We start from the raw sequence: 14,395 nt of genomic DNA on the forward strand, positions 1-14,395 counted from the left end.
TATAGCATCCATTTCTCCTGCTGCAGAATTAGTCCTCAACCAAGAAACTGAAGTTGTTTCATTCTGCATTTTCTGAAGGACTCACTCAGGTGAGCACCAGGCAATAGCTAAAGCAGCTGCTTTTGGATGAGTGTTCTTTAACCAGTGGGTGGACGGCTGAGTGAATTCCTCCCCCGCTCCATGCTGGCCGCCCTGTGTCTTGCCTTCCCTCTCTCTCCTGCACTCATACATTCCCCCAGAGGCAAGGGTGCGGGTGACTGGAAACGTGAAAAGTCACCTGATAGGATGCTGCCTGACTCCCTTCTCTGCACAGCATAAGCTCTCCTCGCCTGGTGATAGTGGGAGCAACTCTGCAAGGCTTTGCTCTGCTGAGCAGACTGCAGAGTTTGCTGCAAATGCAAAACTGAAATCCATCTTTGTACCGCCTACTTACCGTCCAGGGGGCTTATATGTCTTCTTGCCTTCTGTTCGTTCCCCAAACCTCTCTTCTCAAAAGGAAGCTCTATTCTGCTGCTAGCAATGCATTCTGAGAGGTGGCTATGTTGGTGTTACCCTGCTTTCTGTGTGTGGGCATTCGTGTTCACATCCTTGATTAAAGGTAGGCTCTCTTTGATACTAGTCTCTTAAAATATTTTCTAGTCACTGTCTTTGCTTCTGTTTTCCTTGAATGAATTCAATGTAAAGCTTCTACCAGCTATTTCTAACCTGAAATCTGTGACATTTCAACAGTATTTTAAGAGAGCTAAACCTATACTAGTGTTCACATATAAACCTCTTCATTTTGGTTTGATAACTAATTGAGGAACTGCTTCTAGCAAAGAATGAAAATGAAATAGGAGTTCTAGTAATTTTATTTGGTGCTTGAATTTTGCAGTTGCTTAAATAATGCAGGCTAAAGATGTGCACATTCAGTACTCACACCTTCAAAAGTGAGAACTTGATGTATTTTTGTTCACTGTTGTTTGTGATCTATAGTTAAATATGCTGGAGTGATTCCATGCACAGGTCTCACTGAGGTTCAGCAGGATTTTTGCTTTTAAGACACTATGTCTTTTTTTAAAGTCTCACTTCTGCTGATGACCAAGACATGTATGAATTACAGTGCTTGTGTTAGCAAGGCATAAGGCATTGTCTTAAAGCAGCACCAATGGGATAAGAATCTCTAACTCAAATATAAAAATGAAAGGCCTATCTGTTTCTGTTACTTTAAAGCATGTCTCTGTTAAGAAGCCAGTAGGAAAATTTTAAATGAAACATGAGTTTAGACTCACCAGCTTTAGTTATGAGACTTTGGTAAGAAATTTGTGTTCCCACAGTAGGGTACTTCTAGTCACAGTGTGATGGATGTTGCTGAGGAAATCTGAAAAGGAAATTGCAATTTCTTCTTTGAATGGCACAAGACATGATATACAAACATCTAAACTTTACAGACATTCATGTATATTCTCTGGATGATGCTAAAAGGATGAAACAAAACATCAAGTCATGAAAGTTTTACTAGAATTTTCTTTCCATACATGTAAGTCACCAGTAACCAACATTTCAGCTTTTAATTGTGATAATCCTCTGAATCTGACCATACTTTGTATCAGCTTAGAGGCAGAAATGTCTTTTTTTTTTTTTTTTTCCCCCAGAAATGGGAAGGGTGGCCTAAGCATGAAAACAATGCAGTGTGCTGAGACTAAGCATCTCCCTGTAGGACACCTGTGCAACCACAGGCCCTTATGTTCACTGAAGGAAATGTCAGTTGCAGGTTTATGTCCTATGCTGTGCCAGAGACCATGCTGCCTGACACAAACCCTTCTGTGCCTAATATTTGCAGTCATAAAGGCTCAGCATGATTGCTTTCCTGACATGTTCTAGTGCAGTCTGGGACTAACACAAAAACTTAATGACTATGTATCTGAAAAACTAATTTTTCCTTAGTTGTATCAGTAATATCTTTGGCATCATCCTATAGCTTTGATAACACAGCTGTGCTCAATATGAGGAGCAAGTTCTAAATCTTTGTCTCATGAATTATTTTGAATTTAAGTGCTGAATTATAGTAGTGCATTGAAATAGCAAAGTTATTCAATAAAATTATTTTTCTAAGCTGATGTCACCAGAGTCCACATGATTTAATCTTTCCTTTTGAAATCAAAGTCTGTAGCCTTTAGCACTGCGAAAATAACAATTTCAGGTTTGGGCTGTATGTAACAGATTAAGAGCATTCTTCTTGACTCTGCAGTGAGGCAGCTCAGTGTCTGTCATATACCTTATTCCCTTTAAGCCATCTGGTCTGTCCTGCATTGACTGGTAGTTACAGCTATGATCTGCTTGTTCCCAAAGAACAGCTCTGTATTACAAAGATGCATGCTATTCTATAAGAAATTGCAATATTTCCACTTTTTTTTTCCTCACAGAACTTACTAAATTGACTTCCTTCAGAGCAAAAATTGTGCTATGTAAAGAGCTGAACTGGCAAACGTGAGGATAAAATGTAGTCATAGTTTTTGAGAATAGGAGGCATCATTATAATGACCTAATCAGAGTCCCTGACATAGATTTTGATCCAGCAGTTGCAGCCTCAGGCTTTTATTTTCTGAGTAAGTAGCTATGCTTTTCATAAACTCTGTTTTACCATAAAACTCCCAAAGATGAAATCCACCACATTTCTTTTTCTACTTCACACCACCTTACTCTGCTTTGGTCTGCTATCAGGGTGGGCCAAATGGAGGCCCATAAGCTAGATCCAGCTTAGGAGACACTTCCATTCAGGCCATTACCTTACACTTTGAGGAGACAGGGAGTGGTGGGCAACGTCCTGCGGGAGAATGCTTTCAGCTGACAGCATACTGGCAGCCCTCTTCTCTCTGTGCTCATTACATGGTCACAAGCACAGGATCCAGAAATATAGCATGGACTCATATGTTATCCAGCACCTTCTCTCCCTCTTCCTTACCTCTGACATTGCTGTTCTTTACCAACACAGATACCACAGCCTGTGAATCAGAGGAACGTTTATTTCACAAACTCTTCTCCCAGTACAACCAGTTCATCAGGCCGGTGGAAAATGTGTCTGATCCTGTCACAGTGTATTTTGAAGTGGCCATTACCCAGCTTACAAATGTGGTAAGACTCGTTACAGAATACTGCTGAGATTTGGGAATGGTTGCGAACGCACGCAAGTTGCTAAAGCAGCAGATGTAATTGTGATGGTTGCACCTACAACTCTCATAGCTGACATTGTCATGTGTGCATATGTGTACACACTGAGACCTCTGCTGTTCTTTTTGTCAGCTCAGTTGCTCAAATGAGCAGTTCGAACTACACGGATTCATTTGCTTACACTGTAGCATCAAATCCCTCCACTCCGGGCAGCAGCCTCTGGCACCCAGAGCAGCAGCACCAAATGTTCGAGTCCACTCTGCAAGGCTAGCCCACTCCAGAGACACCTGGTTGTGTCCATGTTGGGTAGTGTGGCCTAGTTCTCCTGTGGGCCAGTGTCACTTCCCAGTGGTCCCAAGAGATAAAATCTCTTTTTTTGCATGCTTTTTCAGTCTGTTTGTTTCAAAACAACATAAGAGGTGTGCAGCCTGCAGAGTGGTGTTTTAAAGTGTAGGGCTGGGAATGAATGTTGTGTGTTCTGGAGTGCACTGTATACAAGGGTGTGTCTGGGGTGGCAGACCTACTGGGCAGGGCAGAGGGACTGTGGAAGAAGCAAAACCTGACCTTAACCCTTGCTGAACTCTGCTCTGTGAAGCAAATTATCCACAGAACAGAGGCTGAGTTTTGATTCTGAGGTGCCTAGTTGAGTCCATAATGAAGTGACAGGCAAACAGTGAGGAGCAATATTCAACAGAGCTAAGTTATCTGAGAGTATAAATGAAAGCATTGTAAGTCCTCGTGGTGAATGCAGTTGTCACCTTTTAGAGTTCCTTTGTCGAAGTATTTTGTTTCCATGTTACAGGTAGCTTGGCAGGTTTCAGCAGTTCCATCTCACATTGCAGCCCCTGGCTCCAAGTGCTGTCTTCGGAGAAAAAAAGGAACATCATAAGAAAATCAGTTGAATTTTCTCAAGAAAGAGTCATGATTTTTACAAGAACCTAGATAGTTTAACCTGTAGACGGGAACCCTACAGGCCCTTCAGAATGATCTTCATGCTTTATCTTCAGTACGAGATGTTCAAAATTCACCTGCAACATTTTCTACCTTTGGCTTGCAAATATCTTAAATTTTTTGAGTCCACATGCTTAAAAACTGAGAACCACCCGAAGCAATATTCTTGCAGATATTTTCATTGTGAATGTCAGCTTGCATTCATAAACATATGTAATATGAGTCTTTCTGAATACTTTTAGGCTGAAGGCTCATTAGAACAGGATCCATCTTTTATTTTTGTGTCTCTTGCAGCACCTTCCTGATTCATCACTGGTTGGCAATAGCAACAATTGACTGTGAAAAGAAGGTCTCAGTACAACAGTGATGTAGTTTAGTTCTGGTTGAGTGCATCTGCTCTACAGGTTTGCACAGAAATGCAAGAACACTGTGGTACAGATGCCATTTTCCTTGAATCTTGACCAGTACCATACTGTGTAAACAGAGCTTTTTAAACACTGAATCCAACAAAACGTATAGCCACCAGCAGAACCTTATTCCTCTGGTACTGGTCAGAGCAATTTTAAGTTTTGTGTTCTCCCTGTACTCAGGCCCCTGGCAAAACAGTGCAACTCTTTGTATGTCTGATATTTGTGGGGCATAGGTTTCCAGTAGAGCTTTAAAAACTTTTCAGTAGAGCTCCCCATGACTGTGCACAATATGTAAGCCCCCTGAAAACAGCCAGAAGAAATCTGGTATCAGTTAATGTGGAATTCTAGTTTCCATTTTTATTGAATAAGTTTGTGGCCATCTCAGGATACTGTAACTGACTTATGGAGTGAAGATGTGCATGCCTGTGTTTCTTTCTAGGATGAAGTCAATCAGATTATGGAAACAAATTTGTGGCTAAGACATGTAAGTGACTGCATTGCATTTCTCATCCATTTTGCATTGATATGGTGAAATGTGTGTTACCTTGTAAGCTACATCTATAGAATAAGTGCTTGTTTTGTAACAAGGATATTAAAGGTATGAATAAGGATAAGCTCCATTAACCAAAGCCACATCTGAAACAGTCATTTCTTTATTCTTATTTCCAAGAAGTTACATCTCCCATCTTTCCTGTGCGGTATACTGTCCTCCAACTTCATGATCATTGGTTTATCTGGCAAATCTAGCTGGATGTGCCCATTAAAGAGAGATTAAATATGCAGCTCTGCAGTCCTAGGTCATCTCCATACTGAAGATTCCAACCAAAACATTTCTTAGCAAAAGGAACATGCCTCCATTTTTCCTGATGGTTTTAGCATTTATACATAGACAAAGATCCTTAGAGGACATAAACTGCTGAGAAAAACAAACCAACTTCCACCAAAACCAGTTTCCTTAAGACACTGATTGTGGTCCACGCAAAGCTTTCTATAAAAGATACTGTACCTACGATCACAATCTTCAGGGTAGGCTGCGAGAGCATGGAGCATGGCCCTATGATAGGGTACTAGACAGCAATGCAAGAGAGCTGCTGGACATCCCTCACTGCCCCTGACTTGGTAGTTCACTACTCCTGTGGAACCAATAATGTCCCCTGGCAGCAGCTGCCTGTTAGTTTGCGTATGTACCTTCTTTCTCATTAGGATGCTGCTCTCCTTTGATGCTGGCCTCCTTTAACCTGCAGGGTGCACTCTCATGGCAGCAGCAGCAAGGCTTGTGTTTCCTCTCTGCAGTGGGGAGGTAACCTTGCACAACTAAGGGTCTATGCTGATGTAGCAAGACAGAGAAGAGATCTCAGCATGTCAGCAATGGATAAAAATTGGCATCCTATCCCCTCACAGAGGAGGGAGAAGCAAATCAATGTGAGCAATACTCATATATGTCCGGTGTTTCTCCAAGACTTGTCTTTCGGATCATTGTCCTCTTCTACACGTGCTATACTTTCAGTCTTTATCATAGCCTGTCATTTTACAGGAAGATCTGAGAAGCAGATATTTGCTGATAATACAAGGTTTTAAAATCCTTGTCCATTCTTCTTTCAGATTTGGAATGACTACAAATTGCGATGGGATCCCAGAGAATATGATGGCATTGAATTTGTTCGGGTACCAGCAGATAAAATTTGGAAACCAGATATTGTGTTGTATAATAAGTATGAGGAACACTTTTCTGTTTTACCCTTTCTTTCAAAAGTGTCTTCTTGCAGTGTCCATGAAAGACATTTTACTTTCATTCTCATTTTCTTTTCTTTGCCTTATTTGTCTTTCTAGTGCTGTGGGAGATTTTCAAGTTGAAGGCAAGACAAAAGCCCTCCTTCACTATGATGGAATGATCACCTGGACCCCACCAGCTATCTTTAAAAGCTCCTGTCCTATGGATATTACCTTTTTCCCATTTGATCATCAGAACTGTTCACTGAAATTTGGCTCATGGACCTATGACAAAGCCAAAATTGATCTTCTGATCATTGGATCCAAAGTAGATATGAATGACTTTTGGGAAAATAGTGAATGGGAAATAGTTGATGCTTCTGGCTACAAACATGACATCAAATATAACTGCTGTGAAGAGATCTACACAGACATAACATATTCCTTTTATATTCGAAGGTTGCCAATGTTTTACACCATAAATCTGATCATTCCCTGTCTCTTCATCTCATTCCTGACTGTGTTAGTTTTTTACCTGCCATCTGACTGTGGTGAGAAAGTGACTCTTTGCATCTCTGTGCTCCTTTCTTTGACTGTATTTTTACTGGTGATCACAGAAACAATCCCATCCACCTCCTTAGTAATTCCTCTCGTAGGTGAATATTTACTCTTCACTATGATATTTGTGACTCTGTCAATTGTCATCACGGTGTTTGTCCTGAATATACATTACAGGACTCCAACCACACACACAATGCCCAAATGGGTAAAAAATGTCTTTCTTAGCCTGCTCCCCAAAGTCCTGTTGATGCAGAGGCCACTAGAACAGCAGAAAAAAAACATCTCCAGAAAAAACAAGAAAGGATCGGCCAATATGCCAGGCAAGTCAAAGCACAGCAAACACAAAGATACCAAATTACACAAAGAGCAGCGATGCAGTCACTGTGATAAGGCAGCTGAACTCACTACCACCAAAAGAAGACAACTGAGCCATCAGTCACTGAAATGGATGGCAGAGCACATGGAGTACTCCCCAGAAGTGAAGGATGTCATTAGCAGCGTTCAGTTCATCGCAGAGAACATGAGGTCTCAAAATGAAACCAAAGAGGTAAGAGAGGTAATCACGCAGCTGCCCATGGTACCACACTTCCAGCAAGTGAAAACATGGTCTAGGAGGGCAGCCCACAGAAACTGGAGTTGTTGGGTCTAGAGAAGCAAATTTTGAGACCTGTGAACAGGTCAAACTTTCCTACAGAAAGGGAGAAGATAAATCATCCATTGGGGATGGAATAAGAAAAGTGATCTCCTCTGTTCTCCTTCTATCCCCAGTGGATCATTTAAGCAGCAAGACAGTTTTAGATTAGACATGAGGCTCACCCTTCAAAGGAAAAGAAGAGGAGCGTCAGCTTGTTGCGGCCATGAGGAATGAACTTTGATCAGCAACGGTTCAGGCAAAGTTGATCCTGCCATAGGGCAGGGGATAGACTAGATGGGACCTTTCAAGGTCTCTTCCAACCCTACTTCTGTATGTCCTCAGAAGCAACCCTCTTCCACTGCTCACCAACTGCTCAGCCCTGGTAAGCAGTGACATCTCAATACTAAGCATGCTATTTACCAAGCAGGGTGCTTTTCTGTGTTAGTAATGGAACAAGCAGATTTGGGAACTGCTTTTTAAAGAACAGGACTTGTCTAGCAGCGCAGTAGTTGATCTGGAGAAGAACTGTTCTCAGCCAGTGATAAATCTGGTAAAGATATTCCTTTCAGAATGCTGTTGTCTGTACTTTGTTTCAGTCTGGTGTGTTCTGATTTTTTTACAGTTATTTGACTAATTGTGGCTTCAGCAATACAGTATTTTCAGCCATGACAAACATATGTTGAAATAAAGGTTGAGTTTTGGAGGAAGGCAGCTGAATGAAAACAGACAACAGATGAATAAAGACAGATTTTAAAAAAAGAGAGAGAGGAATTTAAAAATGAGACTTGGCATTTGAACTAATGGATTTGCTTGTGTGAGGTTATAAATCTTTCATCCTAACTGGAATTCCTGTCATAGAAAATGAGACACATTGGAATTTAGACAATGTTTTGCTTGACCACAGTATTTTAGCCCAGCTCTTACTGCCACATCAGCTGCATGAAACATATCCATGTACTGTATTCAGCTGTTTTCTCTGATGCACTCCAAAAAAGAGGCTTGCATGAAGCCATCCGAATAACACGCCACCTTGATTATACAGCTCATGATTAAGTCTTCTGTTGCCAGTTTTGCTGATTGCATTTTGCAAATCTCTCCTGCCCCATGAAATTGTATTCTTAGTCTGGTGTGTGCATCAGCAGCTCTGTATCTGACCTTTCAAAACTTACTAGGGATGGGAAGCAGGATTTTTCATTTGAGAAAAATCCTCTCTTTGGGGAAGAAAGGTTTTTTTTTCTCAGGCAAGCACTGAGGAAATGGTTCTGCAGACTGCTTCTGCTTCAGCCAGACATACAAAGCCATATGGGTGATATCATGCACTAGTCCTGTATAAATAAAAGCCCTTTAAAAATTGTGGCAACATTTACAGCAGCTGGAGTTCTTGCTGCATTTTCTTTCACAAGAAGTACAGCAGCAGCCTCTTGGAGGAAAACATCAAGAAATTGGGAAAACAAGTGGAAGATCCCTCAGCAGAGAGCTCTTAACCAGTCACTAGTTTTATATGAGTGAATGTTGTTCTGATGCAGTGATCCTTGTATGTAGGCACAGTTTAAAGGACAGCAACTTCATTGAATGTGGTTCTAAGGTGTATCTCTCAGACATACAAAATCCACTCTGGCCTGCTTAGCACAAGACACTGCAGCTGTCCAGTTTGCTGAAATTAGTGGGGCTTGATTGGAGTGACAGTGTGGCAAATCAGGCCAGAATAGCAAACTGTCTCTTGTGTGGGCTGTCAGGATAAATCCTCTGACAGGGTCTAGTGATGTGCAGCTATGGTAATTCTGCCTGCTGTTAAACCACCTCACTCTGGACCCATCATGTGAGCAGGTCCTATTTGTTAATGTCAGCATCACAGCCATAGCTTGCCAACAGACTTGAATATTTAGAAAAATTCAGCAGACCAGAACAGTGTTGAATGTTCTCAGCCAAAAGTGGTAAAACTATTAGAAAATCAGCCCTCTCTAAAGACACTTGAAAACTGCAGCAACTATAAGCATGACAAGCAACATTCTTGACTGCAGGTATGTTCTTCCTCACATTCAAAAGTACAAGGGACATTTCTACTGCATAATGTCAACTCGCAATTGCATTTTACATTACATGTAGTTTATCCTTTTCATTTTTTTTCTCTTGCAGGTGGAAGATGATTGGAAATACGTAGCTATGGTGATAGACAGAGTATTTCTCTGGGTATTTATAATCCTTTGTGTGTTTGGGACTGCAGGGCTCTTTATCCAGCCACTAATAGCAGATACATAACTTCAGCCACTCCTTTTTATCCACTTTTGTTCTTGTTTCATTTTCGGCTTGGAACTTCCCCTATATTTCTCTCCTCTTACATAACCCCTCTGCTCATCACCCCCTCAGCACCCAGCCACAGAGGAAAGGAGAAAGAGAGGGAAGGGTCTGCTGGGAAGGCAAACAATCCAAAACAGAATGAGAAGAGGACTGAAAATGGGAGATAAGCATGTGGTCTTTCTATGCTGGAATGCCTGGGATTTTTAGAGTGCCTGCCTGTCTTTTCCTCAGTGAGATCAGCAATAACAATCGCACTGAGGATCACAGGAGCAGATTGAAGTTACTGAGCTTTTTCCTTGGTTTCAGTACAGGGTGCTATTAGGACAGTTCAGGCACTTCTGAGTGCATTGCCCAAAGAGGACTTTACCTGGCTTCATTTTTCTCTCCTGATCATAACTGTTCCTCAGCTTTGTGTTAATTTACATTTCCTCTCTATTTCTCTCCTTGTACAACAGCTAGTCTTTGGTATGGCACTTAGATGAGGTACCACAGTTCTACTGGCTGGACCAGTGTTCCTTATTGTATTCTTGTGTCAGAGCAGACCATAATCAAAATAAAAGTACAATCAAACCAATCCCTCGGCCCTGTAACATTTTCAATACAATCTAAAATAAGCAGTCCCCATCTTCTGCAGTATATGTACACAAAGGAGGGTCCCAGATCAACAAAGCACATGTTTACATTTGTGTTTGAAGTCAGACAGGTCTTAACTACTTAATCATAGTTGAAGACAAACCAACTTAGTATTTTGCCCTGCATGTAGCCTTGCTGACATCATCTGAAGCATCCTAGAGTCACGAAAGAGGAACAACCTGGATGCGCTATGGAAGACCAGAAAAGACCTGAACTGTCTGTGGTTACTGTGTAAGGCATCCACATTTGAAATCTACATGCTGCTAAGACCTTTAAAAACTAGTTCATCTGCCACTTAACTTTGCATGTGACCAAAGTCCCCTTTACTTCCTGATACTGAATACCAACATCTTGGTGAGCTCTGGTAGGATTTCCAAGCCACATTTTTCTCATCAGGTTAACAGTGGTCCCAGTCCACACGTTCTACTCTGAAAAACTCTTGCTTTCTCAGGTTCAGACATAAGCCCAACAGGGAAGGGTTTGTCCCTGAGTAACTACTCATCACAGACAAAATTGGCTTGACAGCATTGGATTGATCTAAGTTTTCCTGTGTTTTTAAAACCCAAGACCAGCTTGGATTACACACATCATCACAGCAGGAGAAGGCTGGCTATCATGAATCCTATGCAAAGCTGGGCACCTTGGTCCAAACAGCTCTGCAGCAATTTTCTATTTGCTGGCTCGTCCTGGGTCGGTGATGTGTGTTCAAACCTGTAATTGTGGGGACACTTCCCTTTGGGGCTGAGGTTGCTGCTATGTAACCAGGTTCCCAATCCTAGTGTGCTTAATCCTGAAACACTTTGCAGATGTGCACCTGATGTGGTCTCTATACTATGTGGACAGTTTACCCTCAGGTCCCTTGCCTGTTTAGATTCCTTTTGGTTTTGTGCTGAAGGATTCTTCTCTAAAAGGCACCATTCCAATTAAAGCCAACGGCTTCAAGAGTAAAAAGCCCTTCTGTCTTATAGGAGGCTCTAAATTTAACTGTACAGTGTCAGTGCAGTGTTTTCAGTGTCTGCCATGTACCAGTCTGCTTTGAACATCACCAGTCCTTGGAAAGTATGACTCTGATTCTGAAGCCCCTGACTAGCCTTTTATTCTCTTTTGATGCTCCATAATAAAGAGAATAAGACTGAATAAATATATATGTCAGAGATAAGGGTGGAATGACAAGAATATAACTGTCTTAATCCAGTAGTTGAAATATGTAAAGTCATGATTTTCTAGAAGAAAACCGTATTTTCTGTAATGCCCCTGAATGTTGCGTAATTATGTAGCGACTGACAGACAGATGTATGAACAAGCATGGTTTGTTTTGTCAGCTTGTCAATTAAATACCACTCCTGGGATATACTTTCTTGAAGAATTTGTATTTTTTTTAAAACTCCCTGCTATACAACATAGTAGAGAAGCTACTAAATGACATTTGTTATGCTGGCTCTTTAATCAGAAAGGAGGTGAGGGGAAAGAAAGGGAGGAGAGCCGCATTCTGAGCCTGAAACCTTCATTTCTACAGGAAAGACATCTGACCACCAGCATTCACTGTTGCAGTCTATGACCATACAAACAATGAAATATTGTGGCTGAAGGTGTACTACATTGGTGTCTTAGGCATGACAGATACTACCCTGCAGCCAGTAAGCTGACTTCAGCAAAATCCCTGGCTTTTTGTCAAAGCATTCACAATTGTACAGGTCCTCATCTCCAGTTAGGAGGCCTCCGTGCCCCAGCACCAGCTCCTTGTCTTTGTCATTTTGTTGCGGATGGAGTGATGCACTTCACTCGTAAGAGAGAAGTAGCAATATGTTTATCGATATAAAATGGTGATTTAACCAAGTTTGATAGTAAACGCAACAGTGGTTTAACAAGATTTGGTGGCAAGCTTCACTTGGTATTTACTGCATAGAGGACAGGGTCAGACAAAACTGTCAGGGAAACCCTCCCATTGAGTCATGAGGTTCAGAAAGGACCCCCTTGCATTCTAAACTCCTTTTCAGAGGGGAGTTTAAGTGTGGCTGGATCCAGACTTGGTCAACCGCTTATGTCTAAAGGATTATACATGCACAATCACTCCTTTACATCTCTTAGCTAAGATTTCAAAGTTTAGCATGCTATTAAACACTTACTGAGAATCTGTTGTGGCAAGGAATCTCTCAGCCTCGAGGAGTAACCTTGAGAGGCATCCATACTCAAGGGGAGATCCTGGCATGCAGCCTGCTGCTGTGCAGGAAAGCTCAGTGGGCCCTGGGCTGTCCACTATTTATGGAGTAAGATAATTGACTCATAGTCATATTTGCATACTGACTACAGATGTTAGCTTCTTCGAAATTTGGCTTGAGTCCGACATTGACCAGCATGTGGTTAGGTGGGCGCATTGCTCAAGTTGATAGGCTATTGTGTTGTTACCTGTCTCCCCTGAATCCACTTTGAGCCAGATGCTGCCATCACGGCCAGATGCATCGACTACAACCACCGCTGGTGGTTTTCACTTGACCAGGGTTACGGGAAATACAGGTCAGGTTGGGGCAGGGGGGAGCACACCGCTGCACATTTACCGTACTACACATCTCTCTGTCATGCCTCTGGACCTCAAACACAGGGTTTGGACAGTTTAGTTCATCAGCCTGGTATCCTAGGAAAGTAAGATTTACAAAGTCATGTTCTGTCTCTCTTTGAGTGTATTATTTCCCTTTCCTTCCCCCCACCCAGTAACTTTTGGATCCTTCTTTTGCCATTTTCAGCTGTGTTTGGCACTTTCAAGACTGGGAGCCTTGCGTACTCCTGTCAGCTTTGTGAAGGTAGTTGGCTGATTAGAGAGAGTGGAGGTGCAGGACACGATAAGCATCTCGCCTTGGAGAAAGCTTCAATAGGGGCCCACATCTGAGCACATATGGAAGAACCCCCACAAAAGTGACATTTTTGCTTGCCCCAATTCTTGTCGGGGGACCTTCTAACTGAAATACCAAGAAGAGTTTCAATGAGAGCTGGTGCCATCCCAGGCGCTGAGTTGGGTCACACACCACACACAGCCACAGGAAAAGTAACCATATTCATTGCAGGGCACACAAGAGTGGTGTGTCTATTCTCACCCCATCACCTCCAAAGCCACATCAGCAACACCCCGTACTATATGTCCCAGTGATAAGTGTAGCACTCACAGCAAGAAATCTCCTTTACTTGAGAGTGATGACATCTATGAATTAATTTTAAAAGCACAGAAGCAATTTGACAGCTCAACCAGGTCATCACATTCTCTTCCCAAAGGAGACCATCTTTGCACTTCCCCCCCACTAAAAGGCCCAGAGGAGTTTATCATATTTGCCTCTTGGTGAATGGACAATACACATGGTCCTGCCAAGCAGTGCCAAGGTCCTGGCAAACCAGTGCCAAGAAATCAAAGCAGCATGTGTTGAGGCAGTAGTAAAACAGTGGGTTACTGGTTTTTTTTAAGATTTGCAATTTGCAATGTTGTCATCCACAGGCAGAGCACATGGAGCAGAGGGAAGGAGCCCATCGGAGGACTGTCTGCCCATCTGCCCTCCCTAGTTGTGTTTTTTAGTGGTAGGCCAGGCTGTGGGACATGCTGAATGCATTTGTGGGCTAGCAGCAAAGAGATTCAAGGAAGCTCAGAAACAGCCAGCGCAAGGAAATAATGAGTAGTGAGACTACAGATGTGGCAGTCCCAGATGCAATGCTAGAAAGACCAGAGGCCAAAAGCCATACCTGTGCAGTGTTCATACACCTCCCACTCCAAGGACCTGAGCCCTGCTGACCTTTACTAGCATAAGCCAGAAAAAGCAGCTTGGCATCAGACACAGCCATGTGAGACACAGCCATGTGCTGCCTGCGGGTGGGCAACCAAAGGGTCACAAGGTGAGGACAGGGCCATCTGCCAGCTAAACACCTGAAGCACTTGCCCAGGAGAGGGTTTTGTCATCTGTCACGCCTAGCAGGCAGCCCCCTGGCAGCAGTGCTCAGAAGGGAAACCTATCACTAAGTGATTTCAAGAATCTGTAAATGCTGGGAAGAGGAGCTTCCTGGCCTTTTT

The 14,395-nt window shown here is 42.4% G+C and overlaps 1 protein-coding gene across 2 annotated transcripts; it reads left to right on the forward strand.

Annotated features, from left to right (window-relative positions):
• The first annotated feature begins 238 nt into the window (after positions 1-238).
• CHRNA6 (cholinergic receptor nicotinic alpha 6 subunit) lies at positions 239-11,696 on the forward strand. Of its 2 annotated transcripts, XM_030004540.2 has the most exons (6): positions 239-598; positions 2,975-3,114; positions 4,951-4,995; positions 6,114-6,223; positions 6,342-7,329; positions 9,553-11,696. In XM_030004540.2, the coding sequence occupies exons 1-6, from the start codon at positions 520-522 to the stop codon at positions 9,673-9,675; spliced, it is 1,485 nt and encodes a 494-aa protein (XP_029860400.1). In that variant the 5' UTR covers positions 239-519; the 3' UTR covers positions 9,676-11,696. The 2 variants fall into 2 exon arrangements, with proteins under 2 accessions (XP_029860400.1, XP_029860401.1); XM_030004541.2 differs by lacking the exon at positions 4,951-4,995.
• Positions 11,697-14,395: the final 2,699 nt, after the last annotated feature.

This window comes from Aquila chrysaetos, chromosome Z, assembly GCF_900496995.4.
Source record: "Aquila chrysaetos chrysaetos chromosome Z, bAquChr1.4, whole genome shotgun sequence".
Lineage (NCBI taxonomy): Eukaryota > Metazoa > Chordata > Aves > Accipitriformes > Accipitridae > Aquila > Aquila chrysaetos.

Bases quoted from the DNA above. Each gene is read 5' to 3' on its own strand.
- CHRNA6 (XM_030004540.2), top strand. From the start codon at position 520: ATGCATTCTGAGAGGTGGCTATGTTGGTGTTACCCTGCTTTCTGTGTG. The intron at 599-2,974 runs GTAGGCTCTCTT...TTACCAACACAG, and splicing joins GTTCACATCCTTGATTAAAG to ATACCACAGCCTGTGAATCA. The intron at 6,224-6,341 runs GTATGAGGAACA...TTGTCTTTCTAG, and splicing joins GATATTGTGTTGTATAATAA to TGCTGTGGGAGATTTTCAAG.